This window comes from Myotis lucifugus, unplaced genomic scaffold, assembly GCF_000147115.1.
Source record: "Myotis lucifugus unplaced genomic scaffold, Myoluc2.0 scaffold_180, whole genome shotgun sequence".
NCBI classification, from domain to species: Eukaryota; Metazoa; Chordata; class Mammalia; order Chiroptera; family Vespertilionidae; genus Myotis; species Myotis lucifugus.
This window is the reverse complement of record NW_005871228.1, coordinates 1,385,371-1,411,473: the sequence shown is the minus strand read 5'-3', so window position 1 is coordinate 1,411,473 and position 26,103 is coordinate 1,385,371. Positions and strand designations below refer to the sequence as shown.

Here is a 26,103-nt window from a genome sequence, read left to right as displayed (position 1 = left end):
ATGAGGAATGGGTTGTAAATAAATGTGCTATTCTATGTAGCTAACAATAGATTTTTCATTTTTGTATTGGTACTTAGAGAAGTAGAATCTAGTATTTTAAACTGAAAATATAATTATATAGTACTCTTATTATAATGACGATGCCATATTATTTAGTTAAAAGTATAGAATTTGGTCAAAACTGTAATCATACACAAATTTACTGGTTTAAATACATTTGATAGCAACTAAAAGAGTAAAAAGTATGCAAATCAAGAAGTTGAAAAAGAATGGCAAAACAAACATAACTAAAGAATGAAGGTATTAATAAAAATGAAAGCAGAAGCAAATAAATTAGAAAGTAGGTAATAGAAGCAGAGCCAATAAAAATCCAAGTGTTGCTTCTTTGGGTTAAAAACACACACAAGACAATGAGATGTTTCACTGAAAATTTAACTTGTGTTTTTTGCTACATGTCCTTAGCAAGAGAAATGTCTGGAAAACTTATCTATCTCTAGGAGCAGGAGCAATCTTTAAAGGGGAAGACAAATGGAGCCCCTCCTCTGCCCCCAAGCAACTAAGGTGTCTGCTTTAAGGAGGATGAGCTCTACTCTGCAGCAAAATGGAATAGGACCATTTAGGGGTAGGGTTTTAAAAGAAACCCTCTCAGCCTCTTGGGGGTTTAGATATCTAAGAAGAAAAAGACAACAGAGGTTCTGGATCCATGGGAGAAAAATAACCAAATCACTCTAACAGTCTTCCTGCGTCTTGGGAGTGGCTCCATATGGAAGTAAAAATACTGTTGGAAGAGGTTGCCACCTGGAAACCTGGTGAGGAGCTTGAGGATGCTGGAAATATATCCAGGGACCTGAATCAGTGGAGGTAACCGGTCTGACCAGGGTTAACAGCACCACCAGTGGCAGTAGGCAGCAAGGGCCGCAGAACACAGGCTCTTCCATTTGGTGATGGAAAGACCACCAGTGTTGTTGGCTATTTTGGAGGAGGGTGCTGCTTGGAGAGGGAGGTGCTAACTCAAGTAAGTGTGGCAGGTGGAGTGCTTGATTCAGATGTAATTTAACTTGAAAAAATTAAGATGTGTGATCATATTTTGCATGCTAAATTTAAGATGTTAATATCAATTACATCAATAAAGAAGCAAACTAGTTTAATCAAGGAAAAAAGTGTGTGGGGGGGATATAGCTGTAATGAGAAAGAGCATATAACAGAAGACATAGACATTTAAAAAATTTTACTAAGCATACGGTAATAAATTTGAAAATCTCAAGGAAATGAACTATTCTCAAAAAATATAAATTTCTAAAATCCACACAAGAAGTATAAACCTAAAGTGATCAAGAAGCATGGAAGAAGTCAAAAAGAACTTGCAAAATGGGTGAGGTGAGGGACATAAAATCCTGATGGTTTTACAGACTGGTTTTTTATTTTCAAAGAGAAGCTAATTTGTATATTCTATAAACTGTTCCAAGGCATGTAAAAAGATAGAAAGCTTTCTGATTCACATTGTAAATCTAGGATAATTCTGAAAATGAAACCTGATTAAGGATGGCATAATCAGAGTAAAATATAAGCTTCTTTTACATGTACTTACAGGAGGAAAATCCCAGATAATTAAATTGATTAAAAGAATAGTGCAGCATAACAAAGATAGGTTTATTTCAAGAATGCTAGTATGGCTCATTATAAATGTGAATTCGAAGTTCATTTATCCAGCAGCAGTCAACATCTCCATCTGGATTTCCAGTAGGCAGATCTAGACACTCTACTAATTTCCCTCTCTAAAACTTATTCCTCTGCATTTTTCTTCAAGTTAATAAGTAGTAACTGATTCTTTCCAATTGCTCAGACCAAAACCTTAGGTACCATCCTTGATGCCTCATTTTTTTTTTTTGCTTTAAAAATGATCTATTTAAAAAAATTTGTGGAAAATGTACATAAAATTTATCATTCTATTTTTAAGTGTACAGTTCAGTGGTATTCAGTATATTCATATCATTGTGCAACTATCACCACCATCCACTTCCAGAACGTTTTTTTCATCTTGCAAAACTGGGATGCCTCATTTTCTTTTACTCCACACATAGATTCCATCAAGAAATCTACTTTGTCAGCTCTATTGTAAAAAAAGATCAAGAATCTAATTGGTTTTCATTATTTAGTCCAAGTCACTATGTTCCACTCAGACCCTTTTATAATGTAAGACAGATCAAATCCTCCTTCCTTTTAAAAACTCTCTAGTAGTCTAGAAATAAATCCATACTATTATGGTCAATTGATTTTCAGCAAGGATGCCAAGATCATTTAATGGAGGAATAATAGTCTTTTAAACAAATGGTGCTAGGACAACTGAATCACCTCATACAAAAAAAAATGAAGTTGGACCCTTACCTCACACCATATACAAGAATCAACTAAAAATGGACAAACACCTAAATGTAAGAGCTAGAACTATAAAACTCCTAGAAGGAAAGAGGCTCAACTCTTCATGACCTTAGATTAGACAATGGTTTCTTAAATATGACACCAAAGCACAAGCAACAATAACAAAGAATGAACAGATAAATAGGACTTCACCAAAATTAAAAACTTTTGTGCAAAGGACACCATTATGAACGTGTAAAGACAACCCACAAAGTGAGAGGAAATATTTACAAGTCATGTATCTGATAAGCATCTACTATCCAGAATAAATAAGGAACTCTTACAACTCTACAGCAAAAAGACAACCCAATTAAAAATTGTACAAAGGAATTGAATAGGCTTTTCTCCAAAGAAGATATATCTACACTAATAAAAGAGGAACATGCAAATTGATGTCACTCTGCTATGCCCACCAGCCAATCAGGATGAGTATGCAAATTAACCCAACAAAGATGGCAGTTAATTTGCATATGCAGGCGAGGAGCAAAGACTGAAGACGACTGAAGACTGAAGAGGCTTGGCTTCTCTGCTGCGGCCGGAGCAGAGAAGCCAAGCCTCACTGCTGTGGCCTAAGCGGAGAAGCTAAGCCTCACTGCTGCGGCCGGACCAAAGGCCTGGGTCCCGGTGCTGGAGGAAAACGGGTGCCAGCAGCCAGGGGAAGGAAGGCCTATTGCACGAATCTTCATGCAACGGGCCTCTAGTCTATAATAATAAAAGCATAATATGCTAATTAGATCAGACAGCCAAACGACCTTCTGGATGTCCTTCCAGACAAAGCCGGGGCTACAGCTTCGGGATCGAGGCAGCCGTCACAGCTGTGAGGGAGGGATTGAGGCAGCTGCTGTGGCTACGAAGGCCTACTCTTGCACGAATTCCATGCATCGGGCCTCTAGTATGTATATAGACACAAGTAAGCTAGAATTTACTCATCTCATAACTGGAAGTTTGTACCTTTTGACCACTTTCACCCATTTCCCCTACCTCACACCCCTCTGCTTCCATTTAAATGAAAATGTCTATTATAGGCAAATCCATAGACAGAGAAAGATTTGTGTCTGTCAGGGTTGGGGGGGTGGGAAGTGAGTGACTGCTAATGGATATGGGATTTCCTTTGGTGAAAATGTCTGGAATTACATAGTGATTATGGTTGAACATCATTATCTACATACCAAATACCATTTCATTGCACACTTTAAAATGATTAAAATGGTGGATTTTATGTTATGTGAACTTTTTCTCAAAAACAAAGAAGAATATTCTCCAGTAGTTTCTCAAATGACTTAAAGTATAAGCCAAAGTGCTCAGGAATGTCTCGTAAGAGCCAGAAATCTCCTCCCCAAACAACTGCTCCACTTCCTCCTCACCCACTCTGTTCCTGCCAGAATGGTCTCCTTGGTGGCTCCAGCACCACCAGAACCTCTCCCAGATCAGAGCCTTTGCACATGCTGTTCCTTCTGGACCCTCTTCTCCAAGATAACCTATGACTTGTCCCTCACTGACTTCAGGTGTCTGCTTAAATGGTACCTTGTCTTTGACTCTCTCCTTGACCTCACCCCACCCCTCATGGAATAGCCTATTCCCCTTACCCTATTTCATTTTCTTCCCAGCACTTACCACCTGAAATATTATACATTTATTTGATCATTGCTTTTTATTATCTGTCTCCCCACACTAGAATGCAAGCCCCTTGAGGGCAGGAACTTTTTTTCATTCACTGATGCATCTATAGTACCTAGAACAGTGCCCAACACATGCGAGGCACTCAATAAATATGTTTTAAATGAATGAGTGTATTATGTATAATAGAATGAATATGAAGAAATTGATGACTATAATTTGTCACACTAATAGAGCAAAGAAAAAAATCACATCTCTATTAATGTAGATTCTAAAAAGACATCTGATATTTCAGCTGGTTCGAACACTGAATAAATAAAAAATATAACATCTCAACATGAGAAAGAATATCTGTTCCTCCAACAGACATCATACCTTACAACAACATTCTCATTAAAGTCAAGAACAAGACAAGAGTATTCATTATTATCAGTATTTTTAAATATAGCTCCAGGATATTTAGTGAATGGGGCACTAGTAATAACAATTGCAAATATATATTGGAAGTTCCTTTGGGCACTGTTCTAAGTCCTAAGTACTTTATATGTATTACCTATTTTAATACTCACAACACCTGAGGTGATATGAGTATGTTCCCATTATCGGGGACACAGAAAAGTTAAATAATTTGCCCAAAGGTATCCAGCTGCATAGCTGAGCTAGAAGGAGAACCTAAGCAGTCATTCTGTACTAACCATTATGCAGTACCACCTCATAAGAAATCATTTAGATAAAGATGCTATAATGCTGGAAAACAAAGCAAATTTATTCTCGCTCTAGCTGGTATTATTGTCTACCTAGAAAGCCCAAGGGAATTAAGAGAGAAAAAACTACCAGAAGTAATTAGAATTGAATATGGTCAGTCATAAGATGTATATACACTAATCAATAGCTTTTCTATATTCTAGCAATAAACACTTCTAAAATGTCAAGAAAAATATATCCCATTCCCTAAGGCAAGAAAAATACTTTAAAATAAACTCAACATCAAATGGAAAGGATCTATATGAAGAGAATGACAAAACTTTATGGAGAACCCAGTAAGAAATTTTGAATAGAGAAATGTCCTATGTTCATAAATGGATAGATTTGGTATTAAAAAGATGCCAAATGTCCCCCAAATTAATTCTGGAGTTACTGAAATTAAAATAAAAACCCCTACTGCATTTTTTGGAACCTTACAAAAATTAAATTGGTGAAAATAAGGGCAATTGTGATAAAGGGAGGGCTGCGTGTTATTCACAGCCAATGGAATGTGAGTAATGTGCATCACTTCCAGCCTAGTCCACAGATGCCTTCCACGTGATATTCTTCCATGGGTGTTTCCCTTCCAGCCCATAAGAGGAACTTCAAAGCCACATGCTGAAAATGGCAGAACTTCGGTCAACTTAAATCGCAGAATCTGAGAAGTCTACCACACTAACCTGTTCCTGACTCAGAACTCCATGGACTAATATTCAGAAAGCTAGGATGCCAATTCCAGAATAAACAGATCAAAATTTAAAATCTCAGGAATAGTATAAGCCGTACTCTCCAAGAGGATGGCCACTAGCCACATATGGTTACTGAGAATTTGAAATGGTTAGTTTCACATATTGAAATGATAGTATTTTGGATACATTTCATTAAATAAAATATTATTAACTATTATTAAAGTTAATTTTACCTATTATCTTTTCAGTTTTTAAAATGTGGCTACTATAAAGTCACATGTGGTTTGCATTATTTTTCTATTATACATCTGGTTTACAGTATATATAAAAATGTATATTCTTTTCTAAAGAGAATATTTAGCATAGGTATTTTAAGTGAATCAGGAAAATATACATTAATTAAATGGTGGAAGAATTATTGAGTGACTATGGGGGTAGGAAAAGAAAAGTTCACTATTTGAGGCCACATACTAAAATATCAGATAAGTTTAAAAATGAAGTAATAAAAGTATTAGGAGAAAATGTAGGTGAATATTTACAAAAATTCTTGTGATGGAAAGAGTATGCCAAACATAAAATTAAAAGTGAAAAAAATGGCCTTGATAAACTTGACTGTATAAAATATTAAAATTTTCAATATTATCAAATAACATGAAAAGCAAAATTGAATGTCACATGAAACATGGGGCTATATCTACAACAAATGTGACAAAGTGCTAATATGCTTATTTTATAAAGAACTCTTAAAAATCAGTAAGAAAAAGAACACTCCAATAAGAAAATGTGCCAATAATATGAACAGCCAATTTATAAAAGGAGACACAGAAATGAAAAAGATTCCTAGCAAAAAAGAAATTCAATCTTAGTAGTAATCAAAGAAATGCAAATTAAAATAGCAATTGCCAAGGTTCAAAAAAGAATAATATGCAATGTTGGCAATGAGTGCTCTCATACACTGTTATAAAGCTCTAAATTGGTATGATCTTTCTGGAGGACAATTTGGCAACATGTACAAAAGGCTCCAAAATGTGCATACACTATTTCTAGGAATTTATCCTCTGAAAATAATCAGAGATGTTCATATAAAAATACAAGTATGAGTTTATTGCATTGCTGTTTTGCAATCAGGAAAAATTGGCAACTACCTCCATGCCACGGGAGCTTCTCCTTGAGTACTTATGGCATGCCCATAGGGTGAAATGTTTTCAACAGCTATTGAAAAAACAAAACAAAACCAGCAACAGAGAATATACATCTACCTCCTATGCTGGCCCAAATTCCCCCAAATGGCAAAGATTTTTTTTAAGGGGGCAAAAAAATCTCTAGTGGTTCTGGAAAGCCATTAAGGAAACCATCAATGAGCAGAATATTTGTAGAATTACTGGAATATAGGAAGGGTGGGCACAGATTGTAGGATAAATAAAACTGGAGGAAAATGCAACTCGAAACACATCAAAGGGGGCCAGGCCCAGAGTGGACAGGCCATGATGAGACACGGTGGTGGGGAGTATCTGCTGGCCTGGGGAAACATTCCCACTGAGTTGCTAAATTAAAGGAGCCATTTCTATAGTAAGAGCAGGTATCTGTTTATATATGTTCATTTATATGCACTGAAGAAACTGTCAAGACATATGCCTGTAGATGTTAACAATGACCTTTCAGTGGCCCATTTTTCATTTTCCTTCGTGCTCCTCTGTGTCTTCCAAGTGTTCTGCATTGAATACATATCAATATTATGGTTAGAAAACAATAATTAGCATTTTAAAATAAAAAAGCAAAAATAAAAACAAAGAGAATTTGAAATTTTTATGTAAGAAAGTAACTACAGTCTTATTATTTTTCTTTTGAAGCACTGCAGTAAACCCCTGGCTGGTTTCCCAGACTCTAGGCTGCTTGTCCCACTCTGCCCTCAGGATTGCTACCATCTCTCACCCCCTATTTAAAAACCTTCTGTGGCTCCCTACTACCGACAGGTAAAGTCCAAACACAGAGGCATGCAGGGCCTTCACTATCCTGCCTTCCTCCCAGCCTGTTCTTCTATTTCTCACCCTGCACACTGAGCAATCCAGTCCTAACAGACTGTTTGCCAGTTATGAACGGCTCCACATGCCTTCCAACTCCACTCCTTTGCTCATGTTGCCTGGCATTACCCAAGCCTGGCAGATGGGCCTTGGGGAAAACTGCAGCCAGAATCAACTAGAATAGCTCTGTGGACCTACACACTACAAGATGCACTGCCCTGTTAGCCAAATATTCTGGGAAGTGCAGTAGGCGCAGGTGTGGAGGGACAGTGCAGGCCTCTGAGATTCAAGGTCTGGAAATAAAAATTAAATGCAGAATTCCATGGTGAAAATTCCAGGGGGCTGTGAAAAGGTCCCCCTGAGACATGGATTTGTTGGTCTGTATATCCACCTCCTTGCTTCCATGTGTGTGTGTGTGTGTGTGTGTGGGAGGGGGGGGGGGTTGGCGGTCGGAATACTGGCCCAGACCTTCGGCCTCCTCTCCACAAGGGCAGGCACAAACCTGGGTACACACCCACACCTGCCACCTCTTGGCTGTGAGACCTTGGCAAAGTGACTTGATCCTTCCTAAGTGAGTCCGTGCTACAAAACAGAGACAGTACCACGCTGGGTGACTGGATGTCATCACCTGCACGAGCAGGCATCCCGTAAATGGCAGTTGATGATGTCATAATTATATTTCCCTACCTGGTGCAAGAGCTGCTTCCCAGGGCTGAAGTCATGCTCTGGGAACGGGGCCCAGGGCCATGCAGGAGGCCTGGGGAATGTCCCTGGTGAGGGCTTTGAGGTCACTATGGATATTCAGGACTCCTGCCCCCCGCCCCCCGAGACTTCCAGGATCTCCTTCTGGGCCCTCACTCACTTGGTGTTCTGGGATCCACTGGCCTGGGTGGAGCATGTATTTATCTAATATCACAGCCCTGGGGAGCTGAGAGTGGCATTCACCCAGCCGGGCATGAGCCCTGGTGCTGGCACCACAGACCCACAGCCAAGCACCTGTCCGCTCTGAGCAGGGTCCAGGACCTGGCATGGAGGGTTAAGGAGGAAGCACCCACTAAGCCCTAGGGCAGTGATGGCGAACCTTTTGAGCTCGGCATGTCAGCATTTTGAAAAACCCTAACTTAACTCTGGTGCCGTGTCACATATAGAAATTTTTTGATATTTGCAACCATAGTAAAACAAAGACTTATATTTTTGATATTTATTTTATATATTTAAATGCCATTTAACAAAGAAAAATCAACCAAAAAAATGAGTTCGCGTGTCACCTCTGACACGCGTGTCATAGGTTCGCCATCACTGCCCTAGGGTCTTCCTCCCTCACTTTGGATGGGGCAGCCATCTCTGACCTATTGGAAGTGGAGGGAGGAGGAGAGATAGTGGGCCATCTCTCCCAAGAGCAGAAGCTTTGGGCCAGAACAAGGCACTCAACTTGGAGATCTGCTTTTTGTTCAAAGGATTCGCCACCGCGGCCACCACTGGACAAAAATCCCTGATGCACTCCCAGATATGCCCCCAGCGTAGCAGGAGCACTGGAAACTGTTCTCACCCCATGGGGTCTTCCCACTCTGGAGGGATGAATCTGGCAAGGCACCTGCTACCCTCTCCCTGAGGGTACTCACATGAAGGAAGAAGTGTTGCTTGAACCCCAGAGTCAGCCCCATGGAGCCCGGGCCTCAGAAGGCGGAAGGCCTGTAGAGCCCATTCTTGATCTTGACCTGGAGTCTATACCTTGAATAGCTGCATGGGACCAGGGCTTTAGGGAAGAACCTATTGCCAGTACTACCCTCGACATGTCACCCACCCCCATCTGTTAAATGAACCGGCAACCCCGTATACTTCATCCATCCCAGTGATCCCCAAACTGTAGTGTTACTTACACCCCCTTAGGGGCAGTATCACTGCATAAGCACACCAACTATGTGCTTGCTAGCTTAAACAATCTCACTTTCCAAATGCCAAAGAGGCTGCTACAAACAGCCGTGGTGTGGGCAGGATGGATATGTATGAAGCAGTCCCTGCTGGCTGGCCCCCAGCCGGGTCTCTCCCAGAGCCGGACTAAGAGCCAAGAAGGAGAGGAGGTTTCTTGCCTGCGGACAGACATCTAAGTCACCTAAGAGCATTAGAAAGTTCTTTAGAAAAAAATGTGGGGCACGAATGGGACACTAGTACCTTCAGGATTAAGATCTGATAAGCCAGGAGTCCCCTCCTGCCTCCTAATGTTTAGAGGATCTTTGGATATGTGGGCTGCACAGGTGATCCTCCTGCCTGGAGGGAAGCCATGGACATGGACCAGAGGTGGCACAGTCCTCCCAGCGAGCCTGGCCCCTTTCTTAATAAAGCAGACTTAGGAACATAGTGGCCTCAGCTGAAAGCTGCCCGTTCCCCCAACACAGGGGTTCTCAAATGCATCAGAGGGTCTAATTCACAGGAACTCTTCTCACCCCCATGGGGTCTTCCCACTCTGATTTGCTCAAAATAAAAAGTTTCTCACATTTGCTTCTCTAATGAGTTCCCAGGTGACAATGACACTGATGCTGTCGGTCCAGGGACCATACTTTGAGAACCACTGCTCTAGAGAATGAGATCACCTGCAAAGAGAAGATTCTGAGATGCTGAGAACTCAAATGAACCTCCCTGGATGATGAAGCCAAGGAAAATCACTCAGATACAAACTACAGTGTGTGCATTCCCAACGCCACCCAGAGTGGTCACGTGGTAGGTCCCTGGTCACTGCTGGTTCCAGTAAATTTTCCACTGAGATCTCTAGAAAAATCCCCACTAGAAAACAATGTCATATCCCAGAAAGACCCAGTTAAGAAGCAGCAGCATGGCCTATGCTGGGTTCCATGGGAGTGTGACTTGGCCAGCTCCTCCCTTTGTCCTGATGGCCCCTGGTGACGCAGCACAGGGGCTTGGATTTATCGGCACCCCTCCCACCCCCACCGCACCATCGCAGGTGCAGGCCGACTTAACACAACAGAGGGCCTAATGGACAGAGATATCTCCTTGAACATACATATGCCAGGTAGCACGCAGGGTGAGGGGCCTGAGAGGTCAGTGTGGCTCTTGTCCACAGGGGCTCTCCAGTCCTGTGGTGGTGGGTGATGGATGAGGAAGCAGATGGTATATTGCACTGCACTGTGCAAGGAACTGGTACAGGGAGGAGCATGGAGGCAGCACACCTGATCCAGCCCGAGGAGGCATGTTGAGTCACGTGTGGCAGAGGATGTTCCCACAGAGAGAGAAGCCAGCATAGAGGTGTGGCTGGACCAAAAGAGAAGGACTGAAGGTGAGACAAAGGAGGAGGCCTCAGGGGACCGTGAAGAGTCTCTCCAGCCACGCTGAGGAGCTCAATCCTGCTCAGAGCAGCAGGGAAGGCTGATGACTCTAATAAGGTTGGCTCCTAGATTAGATGCAAGCACAAGGTCCCCTGCCCTCCACTGCAGAAGTGTCCTCCAGGCTACCGTTCCATAATAATAAGCGGTAATTTAGAGGAAGGGACCAGAGGCCCCTTTGGTGGGTCAGATGGTGACTGGCCAGCAGGGAGGACTTCAAAGGGCCAGGCAGGGCTGTGGAAGGCTGAAAGGGCAGGTGCTTTCAAGGGGAAGCTCTTGCAGATGATGCCCTTTTGGTGTTGGACAGATCAAGGGCCTCGGTGGGTCCCGACACTTGGGGGAGGCCTCTGGCACAGAAAGGTCAGCCCCAGAAAGCTCCAGATCACTGAGGACCAGTGACTGGCAGGGAGTCTCCAAGCCGGCTTGGAGGGTGGGGAGGGTGGGAAGTGATGCTAGTGGCAGGTACAAAACCGAGCCACAGAGCTGGGCTCCTGAATGGGGGTCAGCTATACGCTAAGAAACCAGATTCTGGATGATAAAAAACGTAACAGCTACACCTTGCATGGTGTTCATTATGAGCCAGGCACTTCTCTTAGCACAATAGGTTTCTGAGCACAGTTAATCCTCATGACAACCCTAAGAGTTAGCTAGCACTGTCATTATCCCCATTTTCAAGATGAAGAAATGGAGGCATAAAGAGGTAAATAATTCTCATGGCTACTCCCTTGGGAATGGCAAGATCAAGGTCAATAACCAGATCTCTCTAAGTCCTCATCACAAATTCTTTAAGCTAGCAATGATTTTAGAGTCAACTGGCCAATCTCCCTTAACTTATAGAAGGGGGAACCGAGTCCCAGAGAGACTGAGTGATTTGTCCTGGGATACATAGTTGGTTAATTGCATCAAAAACTGGCAGCCAGAAGAATAAATGATAGGACCTGGACCTGGGGGGAGAGGCCTAAATACCCCTGTTATTCTCCGCTGGTCCTTCCAGACACTGGTGCTCACTGCCTTTATCGCCACCCAAGCCCTGCCTCCATCCTGTGCCTGAAGTGCCCACATGTCACTCTGCATTCTGGCCTCTGACTTCTTTGCCCCTGGTGATCTCTACCATCACTCTGCTTTAGCTATTCACGCACAGCCAGGGCCTGGATCCTCTATCCCTACATCCTCTCCCAGCTCTGACCACAGCCTCCCCTCCTTCCAGCTCCCTTACCCCCACATCACCAAGTTTGTAAGAGACTTCCAGGGCTCCACTTCTTCCAAGCCCACAGTTCACCTGCCTGCCTACCCCTCTCCATCTTGGGGCCCTGGACCACCCTCTCAGCAGCACCCTCAATCTTCACCATCCACACCCACTCTGTCTGCCACCTGGCAGAGTCCCAGGGCTGGGGCAAGGCTGTTCTCCACCTTCTCCATCCTCCTCCACAGCCACCGGACTGCTGAAGACAGTCACACTGCCGAGCAGACTGGGTTGCTCTGAGTGCAAGGGCTCCCATCACCAGAGGGCATCATTCCACCCTGCATTCCTGAGCCAGGGGTGAAGGACGCAGCACTGGGGGCACACTGAAATCACCCGGAAAGCCTAGAAGGGTTCTAATGCTGGGGTCATTTCATGTAACTGAGCTGAGGGCTGGCCTGGGCACCAGGATTTGTAAAGCTCCCCTGGTGATTAAACAATGTACCCTATCCATACAGGGGAATACAACTTAGCTGTATAAAGAAACAAACTTCTGATACATGTACATGGATAGTCTTCAAAAACATTATGCTAAAAAGAAGCCAAGCACAAAAAAATACCTGTTATATAATTATATGAAAATTTCAGAAAAGGCAAAACTATAGTGCAAGCAAACAAACCTGGGCTGGGGGCAGGACTGACGACCAACGGGCATGAGAGAACTTTTAGTGATAGGAGTGTCCTAAGACTGGGCTGTGACGATGGCTGCACAACTATTATAAACTTTCTAAAAATAATTGAACTGTATACTAACGATGGAATGAGTTGTATGCGATACAAATTATCCCAATAAAGCTGTTAAAAGTGTGAGGAAGGGGAGAGGGAAGGGAAAAAACCCAAGTTATAAAATTTAAATTTTTGTTTGTGTTAAAAATAAATTCCCCTGGTGATTCCAATGAGCAGCCAGAGTTGAGAACCCCATGAAGAAGGCCTGATACCTACCGACCCCAAGGCCATGTTCTTTCCTCTCTGGCCCTCGACAGCTCAGGGTTTGGCATATCACAGGCCACATCATTATTTTTTAAGTGAATGGATATGCATTTCTAGAGTTTGTCTCATGAATAGTGGCAAAGAGAATGTCCATTTATTAGCACCAAGTATGCATAAGTCTTATGTTTTCTCATTTCCCAGTGCCTGTGAGGTGGGACTAAATCTCCCTATTTTACAGAAGGGAAACTGGGATCTCATTCAGGTGAAGTGAACTGCCTGGTGTCTCACAGCCATTGCTTGGCAAAGCTGGGCCTAGAGACGGACACATCTGACCCAAAGCCTGAGTAGCCTCTGGGTCACCACCCACTGGCCTTAAATCTCAGTTGTCCTGGGTTCGAAGGAGCAGCTGGTCCCAAGGTGGGATGGCCCTCAACTCTTCCCCCGTTTCAGTCCCAATGTAATGAGCTCCTTGTTATTGAGGTTTTCTCCCCAGCTCCCTCCAACTTCAGGATTGCTTTCATTTGACATTCCTTCCAGTGCACCAGTCCGGAACAGAAGTGCTTGATGCTGCAGATCGACCAGTTTCATAAAAGGAATCCAGTTTCCTTTGCACTCACAAAAAGCTGTTAGGCCCTGGCGAGTTTCCAGGGCCTGCACTCCAGCGATGCAGCCCAGACATCAGGAGAGGGATGCCAAAGCCCTTGGGCACAGAGAGGAGTCAGCTGGGCGGAGAGATTTAAATCGAAAGGGGTTCTTGCCAGCAACACCACCAAGCAACATCCTGTCCTCAGAAAGGAGGTTTCCCTCTGATGCCCTGAAACTCGGCTGAGGGCCCCCACACAGCTGTGCAGGGAGGGAGATGTGCTACCAAACTGTCAATACCTGACCCCAGTGGGCGGGGACAGCATAATGGAGAAAACACTGACCAGTACTCCGGAGGTCCGGAGGTCCGGAGGTCTGGAGGTCCGCAGCTTCCAGCCTCAGCTGGGCTCTTCACCAGCATGTGCCCTGGGGCAAGAGGCAACCCCCGCTGCAAGCCTCAATTCCCTCCTCTGTCAGCTGGGAACCATAACTCCTCCCTAAAGGGTGGTTGGCTGTGAGAGTGTTAGGGAATCCATAAAGCACTCAACCAAGCCAGGGCTGAAAATGTAATCTCTTTAGGTCAAGGCTTTCAGGTTTTTCTACTCTTCCAGGTCACATGCAGTTCGCTTGTGACTTCAGGAAGTTACGGATGGAAAGAAGGAGCAATGGGAGTCTGGAATGGGAGTCTGGACCAGGATTTAGGCCTGACTTTTTTTGAGAACAATCTTTCCTGGCTTCAGAGATGCTTTGAAACCCTGAACATTTTCCCACCCCCTCACTGGGCCTCAGTTTCCCCTTTTATACAATGAGGGGGTTAGGAAAGTGTCTGTAAGGGCCCCTCGGGCTCTGACAGCCAAAGACTCTATTGGAAAAAAGCAGGTCCCTCCAAATTGCTGCAGAGTCCCATGTTAATGGGGCCACAGACTGGCCTTCCTCACCCTCCCCCTCAACCAGTCTGATACTCATTTCAGAACATTTGTGGCTGCCTAACTAAAGGGCAGTCTTTCAGCAAAAGCCTCTTCAGTGTCTGGCAATGAGTCACTCCCGCGAGAGGTCAAGTTTTCTTTGTGCCTCACCCTAGGGATTGAGAAGCAGAGAGGTGGGAAGAGGAGGGCCAGTCTTGCCTGGGAAAAGCATGCCTTGTTTGGTAACCACAGATGGTGGGGCCAAACACTTAGGCTTTTCAAGCACCTCCCAAAACATCCCTCTCTGTGCATGAACTTTACAGTTGACAAAGTTCTTTCAAATCCATGACTCATCAGATTTTGGTAAGAATCCTGAAGGGATAGGGGAGGAAATCGCAGCTGAGAGAAGAGAGGTGACTTCTCCAAGGTCAATGCATCCAGTGGCCTGTCCCTCCCCTGGGAGAGATGGGCAGAGCCGCAGAAAGGTAAGTGCAAGGCTGGAGTGGAAATCAGGTCTAGTAATTCCCAGCCCTCTCTGCCCCCACCCTCCTTGCCAGAATGGGTGGGTCCTTTCCAACTCCTCCCACTGAGGTTGGCCTGGGCCTCTGGCTCAGCCTTTCTTCCCCACAGGGCTCAGTGTTTTTCTCTTGGGCATCTAAGCACACCTGGAATGTCTTGCTTTGTTGGGAGGCTTCAAGTATCAAGGAGACGGGAAAGTAGGAACTATAAGGAGAATGGGAAGAAAGACAAGAGACAATTTTGCCCTCATTTGAGTGGGAAACCTTTTAAAACATTTGATAATATCCACTCTTAATAAGGATGTGGGGAGATGGGAATTTTCAAACACATCGGTGGGACTAGAAATTGGAACAGCCTTTCTGGAAGTCAATTTATCTCACTATTTTAAATGACTCAGTAATTCCACTTCTAGAAAGCTGCCAGGTGGGAAGGTGTTGGCTGTGATGTTAAAAAGCTATACACATCCATAGGGGCCTGGTTCAATAAATTATCATCTATCCATCTGACAGAACACCATGGACCATTAATAAGAATGAGATCAATCAAGACTTCTAAGATCTGTTATAAAATGAAAAAAGCAAAATCTACAGTTGAGTTTAAATAAATATAATGAAAAAAACCTGGGCAGATGAACACTGAACTGAGAGTGGGAGAGAATGTGGGATTTAGGGCAATTAGCAACCATTTTATTTGTTTACTTTATATTTTGGCATTTTTTTTTTTGGTTTGTTTTTGTGTTTCAAGTACTACAGATGTCCTCCATTCCCTCCCCCCCGCCACCTCCCATTAACCCCTCTACCCTGTCATGATTTTTAGATGGTCACTACAGCATCAGCAACAAGGACAACAAACCTATAGGGGCAGTGAGGGAATAAACTACAGGATTTAGCCAAAGGCACAATGAAAGGGAAGGGTTCACTCCTGAGCGATCTAGGATGGAGGTTTTCACCTGTCCCATGCACAAATTCCTCAGCCACCAGCTCTGTTTTGTCAAAGGTAAAACAACTTTGGTCCTGCTAATAAATGTCTGCTTAAAAGCCCTGTGATACTGCCCATCCCTGATTCAGCCATAATGCCCTTGCCTGGAGATGACAGCGGCCAACAGGGAGGTGAGAGCTTGACCCCTCAGCAAAGCCTACCTCGGAGAATCTCTGCACGTCTTGGGTTAGTGTGCCCACTCGCTTCCACTGGAAGTGCTTTAGCAGCTTCAGGATGGCTGGATTCACCGCATTGTCTGACGGGACGGTCCGGAAGAAGTAAGGGTATTTTTTCTTATCAGCCAGGACGGGTGTGGTCGCGGCAAAGGAAAGCTGAAAAACACAAAAGAGGGAACACTTTTACTGGTGGGCCTCACTGCTCTGAGCCCAGGATCTTTTGGAGCAGAAGAGACCTTTAGTTCTGATTTTGGCCCAAACACACAGGGCAAGATATTTTTAAACCTTTTTATTATAAAAGTAATGCATTATAATGAAAGAGAATATTTTAAAAATGCAAAATAAGGAGAAAGAAGGAAGAAAAATGAGCCAATATTTTACCCCTCACCAAAGAACCACCATTAATATTGTAGTCTATTGACTTCTGGTCTTTTTTCCATGCACATTAATTCTTAAAAAAATCCTGAGGTCATTCCACATACGTAATTGAACTGTTTCTCTCCACCCCCCTCACTCCACACACTTAGCATTATCACACAAGCACTCAGCCATCCTATTAAAAACTCTTTGTAAACATTTTTACAGCTGTATAACATTCTAGTATATGTAAATAAACATCATTTATTGAATCATCTCTAATTGGGGGGCATTTAGATTGTTTCCAATTTGTCATTGTCATATCATTCTGCAAGCATCCTTGAGCACAGCATTTTTTTTTTTCTAAATTTCAGTCTATTTCTATAGGATAAAACTCTGATATAAAATTTCCCGGATAAAGGATATGCAATTTTAAAGACTCGATCCTTACTTCCAAAAAGGATTGTATCAATTTACATACCCACTAGCCAGGTATGATTAGAGAGCCAATTTTACCACATTCTTTTCAACAGAGGAACTAAAACATTATTTTAATTTTATAATGATTTATCCCTGAAAAACTGGAATCATATTGCAATCATTGGTTATGCATAATTAATCTCTTCCATGTGGTCATTAACCAGTAGTATGTTCTATTTCAGGAATTTGCTTTTTCATGTCTTCTATTTTCTGAGTGGTATTCTAATACTTTTCTTATTGAGTTTAATGAAGACTTTTATATGTATAACGTTCAACTCAGACTGTTATAGTTGCTGTATCCCAGTTTGTTTGCTTTCCCATTTTGCGTGTGTATTTTAATTTATACTAAGTAGTCAAATCTGCTCCTCTTCCCTTTTATTATTTCTTCTTTTTAAGTGCCAGTAAGTTGCTAAATTGGATTTTAATGATGTCCTACAAGGCCTATCTTAAATGTCACCTCTTCCATAACACTTCCTCTGATCTCTGCTCTCCCTTCCCTCGGCCTAATCCACAGAAGGTGCCTATCAACCTTTTTGATCTTTGCTGTGTGATGGTGGGAGAATGGTATCTTATAGTTCTAATTTGCATTTACCTTATTATTAGTGAGGGTGAGTATCTCTTTCTATGTTTGAGAGCAATTTGCATCCTTTGCCTGTTTTCCAACTGGGCTCATTTTACGGATCAGTTGGTAGAAATAATCTTTTATATTAAGGAAATTAGCCCTTTGTGATATAAGTTACTATTTTCTCTCCCAGTTGTATACCTTTTCTTTTGATGTTTCTTATAGTGCCTTCTACCATATGGAATTTTTTTTTAAAATATGGTTGAATTTATCTACTTTTAAATTTTATGTAATCAGGTTTGGTGTTGTATTTCCCACTCTAAGATTATAAAAATTGCTTCATGGTTTCTTCTAATCTGTCATTTTCCCCTTCCTTCTTCCTTCTGTTCCCCTCCCTCCCTCCCTCCCTCCCTCCCTCCTTCAATCCCTTCCTTTCTTTCCTTCATTTGTTTCATTTAAAACTTTGATCCAAAAAGGGCATGGTTGAAGCAAGCTCACTCTTTGCTACCACCAGCTTTCTTCCCAAACTTCCCAGGAGCAGCTCCAGATCTAACACTTCTCAGAGTCCAATTTCAGCACCCAAGGAAATAACATCCTGGCACCCTCCGGCACCAGCTGAAGATGCTCTTGTAACCTGAGGAAGCACTCCTTCTCCCCGCCCCCGCCCCCCAAGACTCTGGCAGAGTGGGGGCAGTGGAGATTTGTCCCTTTTCCTGATCTGTCTCAGAGGGCAGACAGCCACTACCCAGGATCCCTGGGTCTCCTGGGTCCCTTCAGCAGCCTACACTGTTGGTGTGTGAAGCTGAACACACACCGAACAGCTCATCTGCTGTCACCTGGAACTAAAGAGCCCCTAGAAGAACCAATCTTTAAGATCCTCAGAGACAGGGACACCATCCCAAGACTGGTAAAGGTCAAGGATAGAGTGGCTGTTTAAAAATTACAACAAGGACCAATGGGAAGAGCCTACAGAGAGGAAAATCCCAGCTGGACAGATTGAGGAACACTAGCATTCAGAGTTGTTCAGCAATGAAAGGCCTGCTGTTTAAAGTAGTGAGATCCCTGTGTTTGGAGGTATGCAAACAGAGGCTGGACCATGACCTAGAGAGAACAGAGAGAGGCTTCAAGATGTCTATGAGCTCCCCAAAAACTGTATGAAAAAGCTGGGGGGGGGGTGGATATGTGCGGGACAGAACACAAATTTTTTCTGAAAAGAGGGTCCACCCACTTCCCATCAGGATTCACAAAAGAGGAGCTTAAAACCCAAACGAGATCAGCACTCCAGCATGCAGGTGGTATTTAGGTCCCATAGTGAGCTCAATAAAAAGAAGCTCTGCAGTCCCCTAAAACCCACTGTTCATGATTTTTCTCAAAATTAAAACAATTCGAGGCTCCTACAGTTACCAGCACAAGAAGGAGCTATTAGAAAAATCAGGGAGCAACTATTTCAGGGCCTGCGATGGTGTATGTGCCATCACATCCCCAAAAATGCTTTCCTAATACATTTTGGAAAATGTTGGTTTTCTGATGCGATTTCTAAATCACACCCCGGTTGATACTTTGCCATTATTGTCCCATTAGTTCCAGGTCCACAATTAATTGTTGCTTGAACAACCTCATATGTTTGCCCTGTAGGTAATTACAGTGGTTACTGTTCAGTGAATAAATGGTCCATTGTGTTTACAATGGGCTTGGAGTACAATATATGCCCCGGGTCTAAATCATGTTGGGTGCAAAATATGAACTGGCACTGACATTTTCTGCACCATTTGAGACAATGCACACTTGGATTAGATGGCTTAGCATCACTGTTCCTTTGGCTTTCACCTCCTAAAACTTCCTTCCCTGGGCGAAGACTGCAGGTGCCTACTAGCCCTGCTGGATTGTAGAAACCTGCAAAACCATCTATCTCTGGGATGCTCTACCCTGGCTGCACACTGGAATCACATTGGAAGATTTTTAAAAATAGTAATGACTTCATTCCACTCCAAACCAACTGAATCAGAATCTCTGGGCACAAAGGCTGACATCAGTATTATTTTAAAACTTCTCAGGTAATTGTGATGCCCAAGGAGGGTTGAGAACCCCTGATATAGATCAACACCCTTAGCTTTTTTTCTTTCGGTTTTATTTTGTATTGGTTTCAGGTATACAGCTTAGCGATTAGACAATCATATACTTTACAAAGTGTTCCCCTCGATATTTCCAGTACCCCAATTGGCATTACACATAGTTATCACACTATTATTGACTACATTCCCTAATCTTTACTTAACTTCCCTGTGACTATTTTGTAACTGCTAATTTGTACTTCTTAATCCCTTCACTTCTTTTACCCAATGTCCCCCGCTCCTTTCTGGCATTCACCAGTTCGCTCTCTGTGTCTATAAGTCTGTTTCAATTTTGTTTGTTCATTTATTTTGTTCTTTAGATTCCACATATAAGTGAAATTATATGGTATTTATCTTTCTCTGACTGACTTATTTCATTGAGCATAGGTACATCCATGCTATCCCAAATGGTAAGATTTCATTCTTCTTAAAATAAAATTTTATTGATTTCAGAGAAGAAGGGAGAGGGATAGAGAGATAGAAACACCAATGATGAGAGAGAATCATTGATCAGCTGTCTCCTGCATGCCCCACATGGGGATCGAGCCCATAACTCAGGCATGTGCCCTGACCAGGAATCGAACCATGACCTCCTGGTTCATAGTTCGACATTCAACCACTGAGCCACTCCGGCCAGCTTCATTCTCTTTTATGGCCAAGTAATATTTCATTGTATATACCACAGATTTTTTATCCACTCATCTACTGAAGGGCACTTGGGTTGCTTCCATATCTTGGCTATTGTAAATAACACTGCTATGAACATAGGGATACATATATTCTTTCGAGTTAGTGTTCTGGTTTTTTTCAGCTATATACTCAGAAGTTGAATCGCTGGGTCATAAGGCAAATCCATTTTTATTCTTTATATATTTTTAATTTTTTAAATCCCCACCCAAGGGTATGTGGTTTTTTAAACTGATTTCTTTAGAGAGAGAAGAAGAAAGGGAATGGGGGTTAGGGAGAGAAACATCAATGTGAGAGAGAAACATGGAGCGGTTGCTTCCCATACACACCTGGCTGAGGATTGAACCCACAACCTTTCTGGTGTATGGGACAATGCTCCAACCAACTGAGCCACCAGGTCAAGGCCCAAGGCAGATCCATTTTTAATTTTTTAAGGAAACTCCAAACATTTTTGCTAGTGGCTGCACCAGTCTGCATTTCCACCAACAGTGCACAAGGGTTCCCTTTTCACCACATCCTCACTATAACTTGTCATTTTTTATTTATTGATGATGGCCATTCTGACAGGTCAACGCCCTTACTTTTGAATAAGTAGGCTGAGACCCAGAAATGGGGAGATATCGAGATACCCACAGTGGCCAATGAAAGAGAGAGAAGCAGCACTCAAATCCAGGTCTAAAGGACTCTCACAGTAGTGCTTTCTCCCCCTGATGGCTGCCCCGCTGCCTTGCATGTGCTTGCCCGGCCTTCCTCCCCCAGCACAGTCACTCAGCATCTTGAAACACAGGGCCTGTTGCATAAGGGCCCTAACTTGACAGACCCAACCTTTCTGGACTCTCCTGCCTTATTTCACACAATTGAGTTTATTTCTAAACACACTGTGATTGCGGCTTTGAGTTAATCCCTAAACCAAGGATTTATTTGAGAGTACTTTTAAATTTATTTTAGTGTTGCTATTTCTAGTTTTATTGCATTGTTTTGAGAATTTGGCATGTACAGTGTTTGCTTTTGGACTTTATTGAGATTTCTTTTGTGGCCTATTATACAATCAATTTTTGTAGAAGTTCTATGGTGGCTGGAAAAACAGATGGAGTCTCTAGTTGTAAACTATAAAAATTATCAGGTTACTTATGTATAAGCGATAAAACCAAACTAACCAATTATATTGTCACATGCTTTATATTTTTATTTACTTGACCTATCAAAGACTGAAAGATTTGTTAAATTTTTCTCCATTGTCTCTCACAATTTCTTCATGTTCTGGGTGGGGCAAAAGCAGGCTTACAGTTGTTTGTATGGAAAAATAATATGATGAGTAACAAATACTAATACAAGAATAAACTCTGTTTCACATACTCACAACTGTAAACCTACTTTTGCCCCTGTATTTCAACAGTTTTTGCTTTACATCTTTTGATTTTATGTTGTTTTGAGCATGAATGTTCATTACAATTACACTGTTATTTTTCAGCAATGTATACACTTGCTTAGTACAAATATCAGGTACTTAATAGATAATCATTGAGTAAACTGAGGATTAAAATATTTTTCAAGGTAAAATAAACCCCTTTGTCATTTTATTGTTTTGTTTTATATTATATCTTGCTTGGTATTAATATTGAAACCGTTACTTTATTTTTGCATTTGCCTGCCATAGCATTGATCCTCCTTCTATTGGTATTCTATTAAGATTGTTTTAAGTGTATTTCTTGAAAAGAGTACATGAATGAATTATAAATATATATGCTTATTAATGTAATGAATACTTGGTTTTTCACTTATCATCTTGTTAGCAGTCTTACTCTTTTCAAGGCTTCCTTTTTGTTTCCTTTGTCTGTTTTGATACTCAGACTATATATCTACTCTTCTCCATTTTGGATATATTAACCTTGCTTCTCGTTTCAACCTTCTGGAGTACCAATTAATATTCTGAAGAATAGTGTGGGATTGAAAACTTGCCCATAATGAGCCTCTATTGCTTTGACACATGGTAGAATTTAGCTGGGTATACAATTCTTGGGCTATCACTTTCTCCCCTTAAAACTATAAAGTGATGCAAAGGAGAAATCGGGGCTAGTTTGATTATTGTTCATTTGTAGGTATCTAGTTTTCTCTGCCCGTATGCTGAAAAAAATTATTTTTCTTTATTCTTAGAATTAAAATATTTTGCCAAGATAGATCTGGCTGTGGAACTCTTTTTTTAGATATTTTTATTGATTTCAGAGAGGAAGGAAGAGGGAGAGAGAGATAGAAACATCAGCTGCCTCCTGCACCCTCCCCCCCCTCCCCCCCTGGGGATTGAGCCCGCAACCCAAGCACATGCCCTTGACTAGAATCGAACCTGGGACTCTTCAGTCCACAGGCCGAGGCTCTATTCACTGAGCCAAACCAGCTAGGGCTGGCTGTGGCAGTCTTGATTTTATCTAGGACACAATCTATAGGGAGTCCTTCAATCTATACACCCAAGTCTTTAATTCATAAAATATACACAAACATATAAATATATACTATTTATTATATATAATATAAAATATATACTATATATAGTATTATATGTAATATATAATACCATATTTACTATATATATTTGTATTATATTCATATATATTCTTTTCTGTCCTCCAAAACACCTGATTATCTGTGTGTTGTCTTTTCATTCTCCAAATCCATATCTGTCATATTTTCTTCCATGACTTCATTTCTTGGTCCTTGTCCTCTGCATTCTGGAAGAGCATCTTGTTTTATTTTCTTTTGTTACAGGGTATGAGCATATTGAGTTTCACTAATTTCTGGTGAAATGACTATGCCATTCACAGTTGCAGTAGCAGGGCACAAGGTTTTCATCTCATCACATTCTATCCAATATTTGGTATTATCTACCATTTAAAAATATTTTTATTGATTTCAGAGAGGAAGGGAGAGGGAGAGAGAGATAGAAACATCAATGATAAGAGAGAATCATTGATCGGTTGTCTCCTGCATGTCCCACACTGGAGATCAAGCCTGCAACCTGGGCATGTGCCCTGACCAGGAATTGAATCATGACCTCCTGGTTCATAGGTCAGCACTCAACCACTGAGCCATGCTGGCTGGGCTTATCTGACTTTCTAATCTTTCAAGAATAAGGTGGCACTTCATTAGCACTTGACTTTGCAACCATTTGACTGCAATATATAAACATGTTAGCCATTCAGGTTCTTTGTTCTGCAGGTTTGCTGATTTGCTTTTCAAGAGCCTCAGTTTTAAGCTTTACTGACTCTAACATATTTTTATTGTATTATTGACATTTTCAGTTTCCCAGTAATTTTTTATGATCATATCCCTTTTCACCCCATCCCCTTATCTCAGGCTATTTCATGGAGACCATGTTTTTTCTGCATATGATTGGGGTTACCAAACATCTTTCTAAACTTTTCTTCTTTATCCTACAATAGATCATTTTCAGAGGTAGACTCTTCCTTATGCTTCTTCTGGGTATTGTTTGCCTTTGATCATTTTTGCAACACTTTTTCAAAGCCTGAATGTTAGGTGTTTTCAATGTATTCATTCTCAAAAGCAAGCCGGTCTTTTTAGTCGTGACTTATCAAAAGACACACTATGCAGATTGTCCTTGGCCCTGTTTTCTGTCTACTTATACTGCAAGTGAGTATGTTTCTCAGAAGACTGGAGACGAAGTATTTGAGCACAGATTTTGGTGTCCAGCGGGCTCTCTTATGCTGTTCTACATTACTAAGGTGACCTTTCCCCCCTCAGAGCCTGATTCCCTGATACTCTGGATCAACACAGCACATCAACTCATACATTGCTGCAGGGTTTTTCTTTCTTGCGCATAAAACTTTACTTAGGAAGTTTCTGCTTCCCAGGATACAATGCACTCCTAGTGCCCCTCCTGTCCTCTTCCTATCCAATTTTCCCCTTAGGAATTCATAGCTCTGTGTAAATTTAGAAAGACAGATGAGAATGAAGAGAAAAAGCATCTTGGTTGCCTCCAAGGTCAGCAACTGTGAGTAGAGGCATGGCTGTCCATTTTCCTGATTGATAAAAGCCCTGGGTTCTCTATCTCAGATTGTGGGGGGGAGAAGAAAAAGTCTGCTCATTATTTCTAGGATGATTGCTATTTTATGAGGCAAGGTTCAGAATTCCAGGAGGCAAAGTTTGGTAGGATTTTCTCAATCCAGCTCCATCCACTTTATAATTAGTGAAGCTTCCAAACTTCTGGAATGTCAGTGAATCTTAGGGCCCTTTGGTTCTTTGAGGTAGGCATTACCATCCATTCTACAGCTGAAGAAACTGTGGCCCAGAAAGGTGACATAGCTATGCAAGGTCAGGATGGGAAATATGGAACTGGTCTTTTGACTTCATACCTAGTTCTCTTTCTTCAACCAGCTCTGGGCTGTCAGTCCCAGATGATATAGGAAAATGATCCAGGTCTTGCTCCTCCTTCTGAGACCTGGTGACATAGGGAAGAGATGGCTTATTCTGAGGCTTCCAGATTCTCTCCAACATGGCAAGTTTCCATGGTGGGAACAGTTGGTCCTGGAGATTCTGGGGGACACGCTTAATCAGGAAGTGGGATGGGAAGAGAGCCATCAGCATCTCTCTCTGGGTGGGAAGCTCTGGCCTGCCACAAAACACTTTGTGATAATTTAGGGTCTGCATGTTGAACATGAAGTGCCCACGGGCAGAGGGAAGTGGAGAGCTGAGGCAACTACAAGGCCACTTTAGGGAACTGGGAAACCAGGCTTAGCTGCATCTCTGACTGTGAGAACAGGGCAAATCATTTTCCCTCTGTAGGTGTCTATTTTTCTCATTTCTGAAAATGATGGATTGGACCAAAGATTTCAAAGGTTCCTTGCAACCACAACATTTTATGCTTCTCTCTCCAACAATTGAGGAAAATGATTAAGGAGTTAGTTTTGTGTGGGTGTGTGTTTAATTTAATCTGATTTTATTCAGGTAATTGCCACTGTGTCTCACTCCTCTTTGCAGATATAAACCTGGATAAAAAAATGTAAATATACCTCCCAACTTCAGAATCTTGATTAACTTTCCAGCCACTGATGAATTGTTGCCTAAATGCAATTCATTCTTTAGCTGGTTTGGGGCCTCGGAGTTTGAGTTTTCTGCAGGAAGAAACCATTTTTCAGTGGCAAGTATAGCCAAGAGCAGCCCTATTTGCTAAATCCTAGGTGAGAAACTCCAGCCAGATGGGAGAGGGGAGAAATGATTGAGGCTTGCTCTTTTCTCTGCTCAGTTTAATCTTTTTCCATGGGTTTGCTGACTGTTCCTGTAATTAAATAAGGGAGGTATTTGTCATCTAGGGTTCCTTTCAGCCAAGATGAATGGAACACAACTTTCTCAGGAAGCTTCTGACAAAACCCTGTTTGTGGCCAGTGCCAGGATGTGTACAAAGGCACCAGGCTGTGTGCATTGGGAACTCGGGTCCACTTCAGGTCTGCGCCAGGTCACCGCTGCGCCCAAGCCCCGGAGAAACACTGTTTGGACACAAAGTGCCCCAACATAGATGCCTGTGAGATTAATGTGACGTGGAGCGGCTGCAAAGCACCTCCCAAGTGAGGGGAAATGAATGCCTGGCATTCGGGTGAGTTCTTGAGGCCCCACTCCCACAAAGGGCCTGCTCGAGCATCGTGCGTAGATTTGCTCTAAGGCTTGAAACCTCTTTAGTCAGAGAGAGAGTTGGGCTGGAACCACTTGGGGAACACTCATCTCTCCTTCCAGTTGCTGAGTT

At 42.3% G+C, this 26,103-nt stretch overlaps 1 protein-coding gene across 1 annotated transcript in view; it reads right to left on the bottom strand.

The window, feature by feature from the left end:
• The window catches only part of GABBR2 (gamma-aminobutyric acid type B receptor subunit 2), a 324,860-nt gene that overhangs the window by 164,057 nt on the left and 134,700 nt on the right, over positions 1–26,103 (bottom strand). Inside the window, exon 4 of the mRNA XM_006096509.3 lies at positions 16,143–16,313. Within this exon, the coding sequence (XP_006096571.2) occupies positions 16,143–16,313 (171 nt within the window). The remainder of the gene's footprint in view (positions 1–16,142; positions 16,314–26,103) is intronic.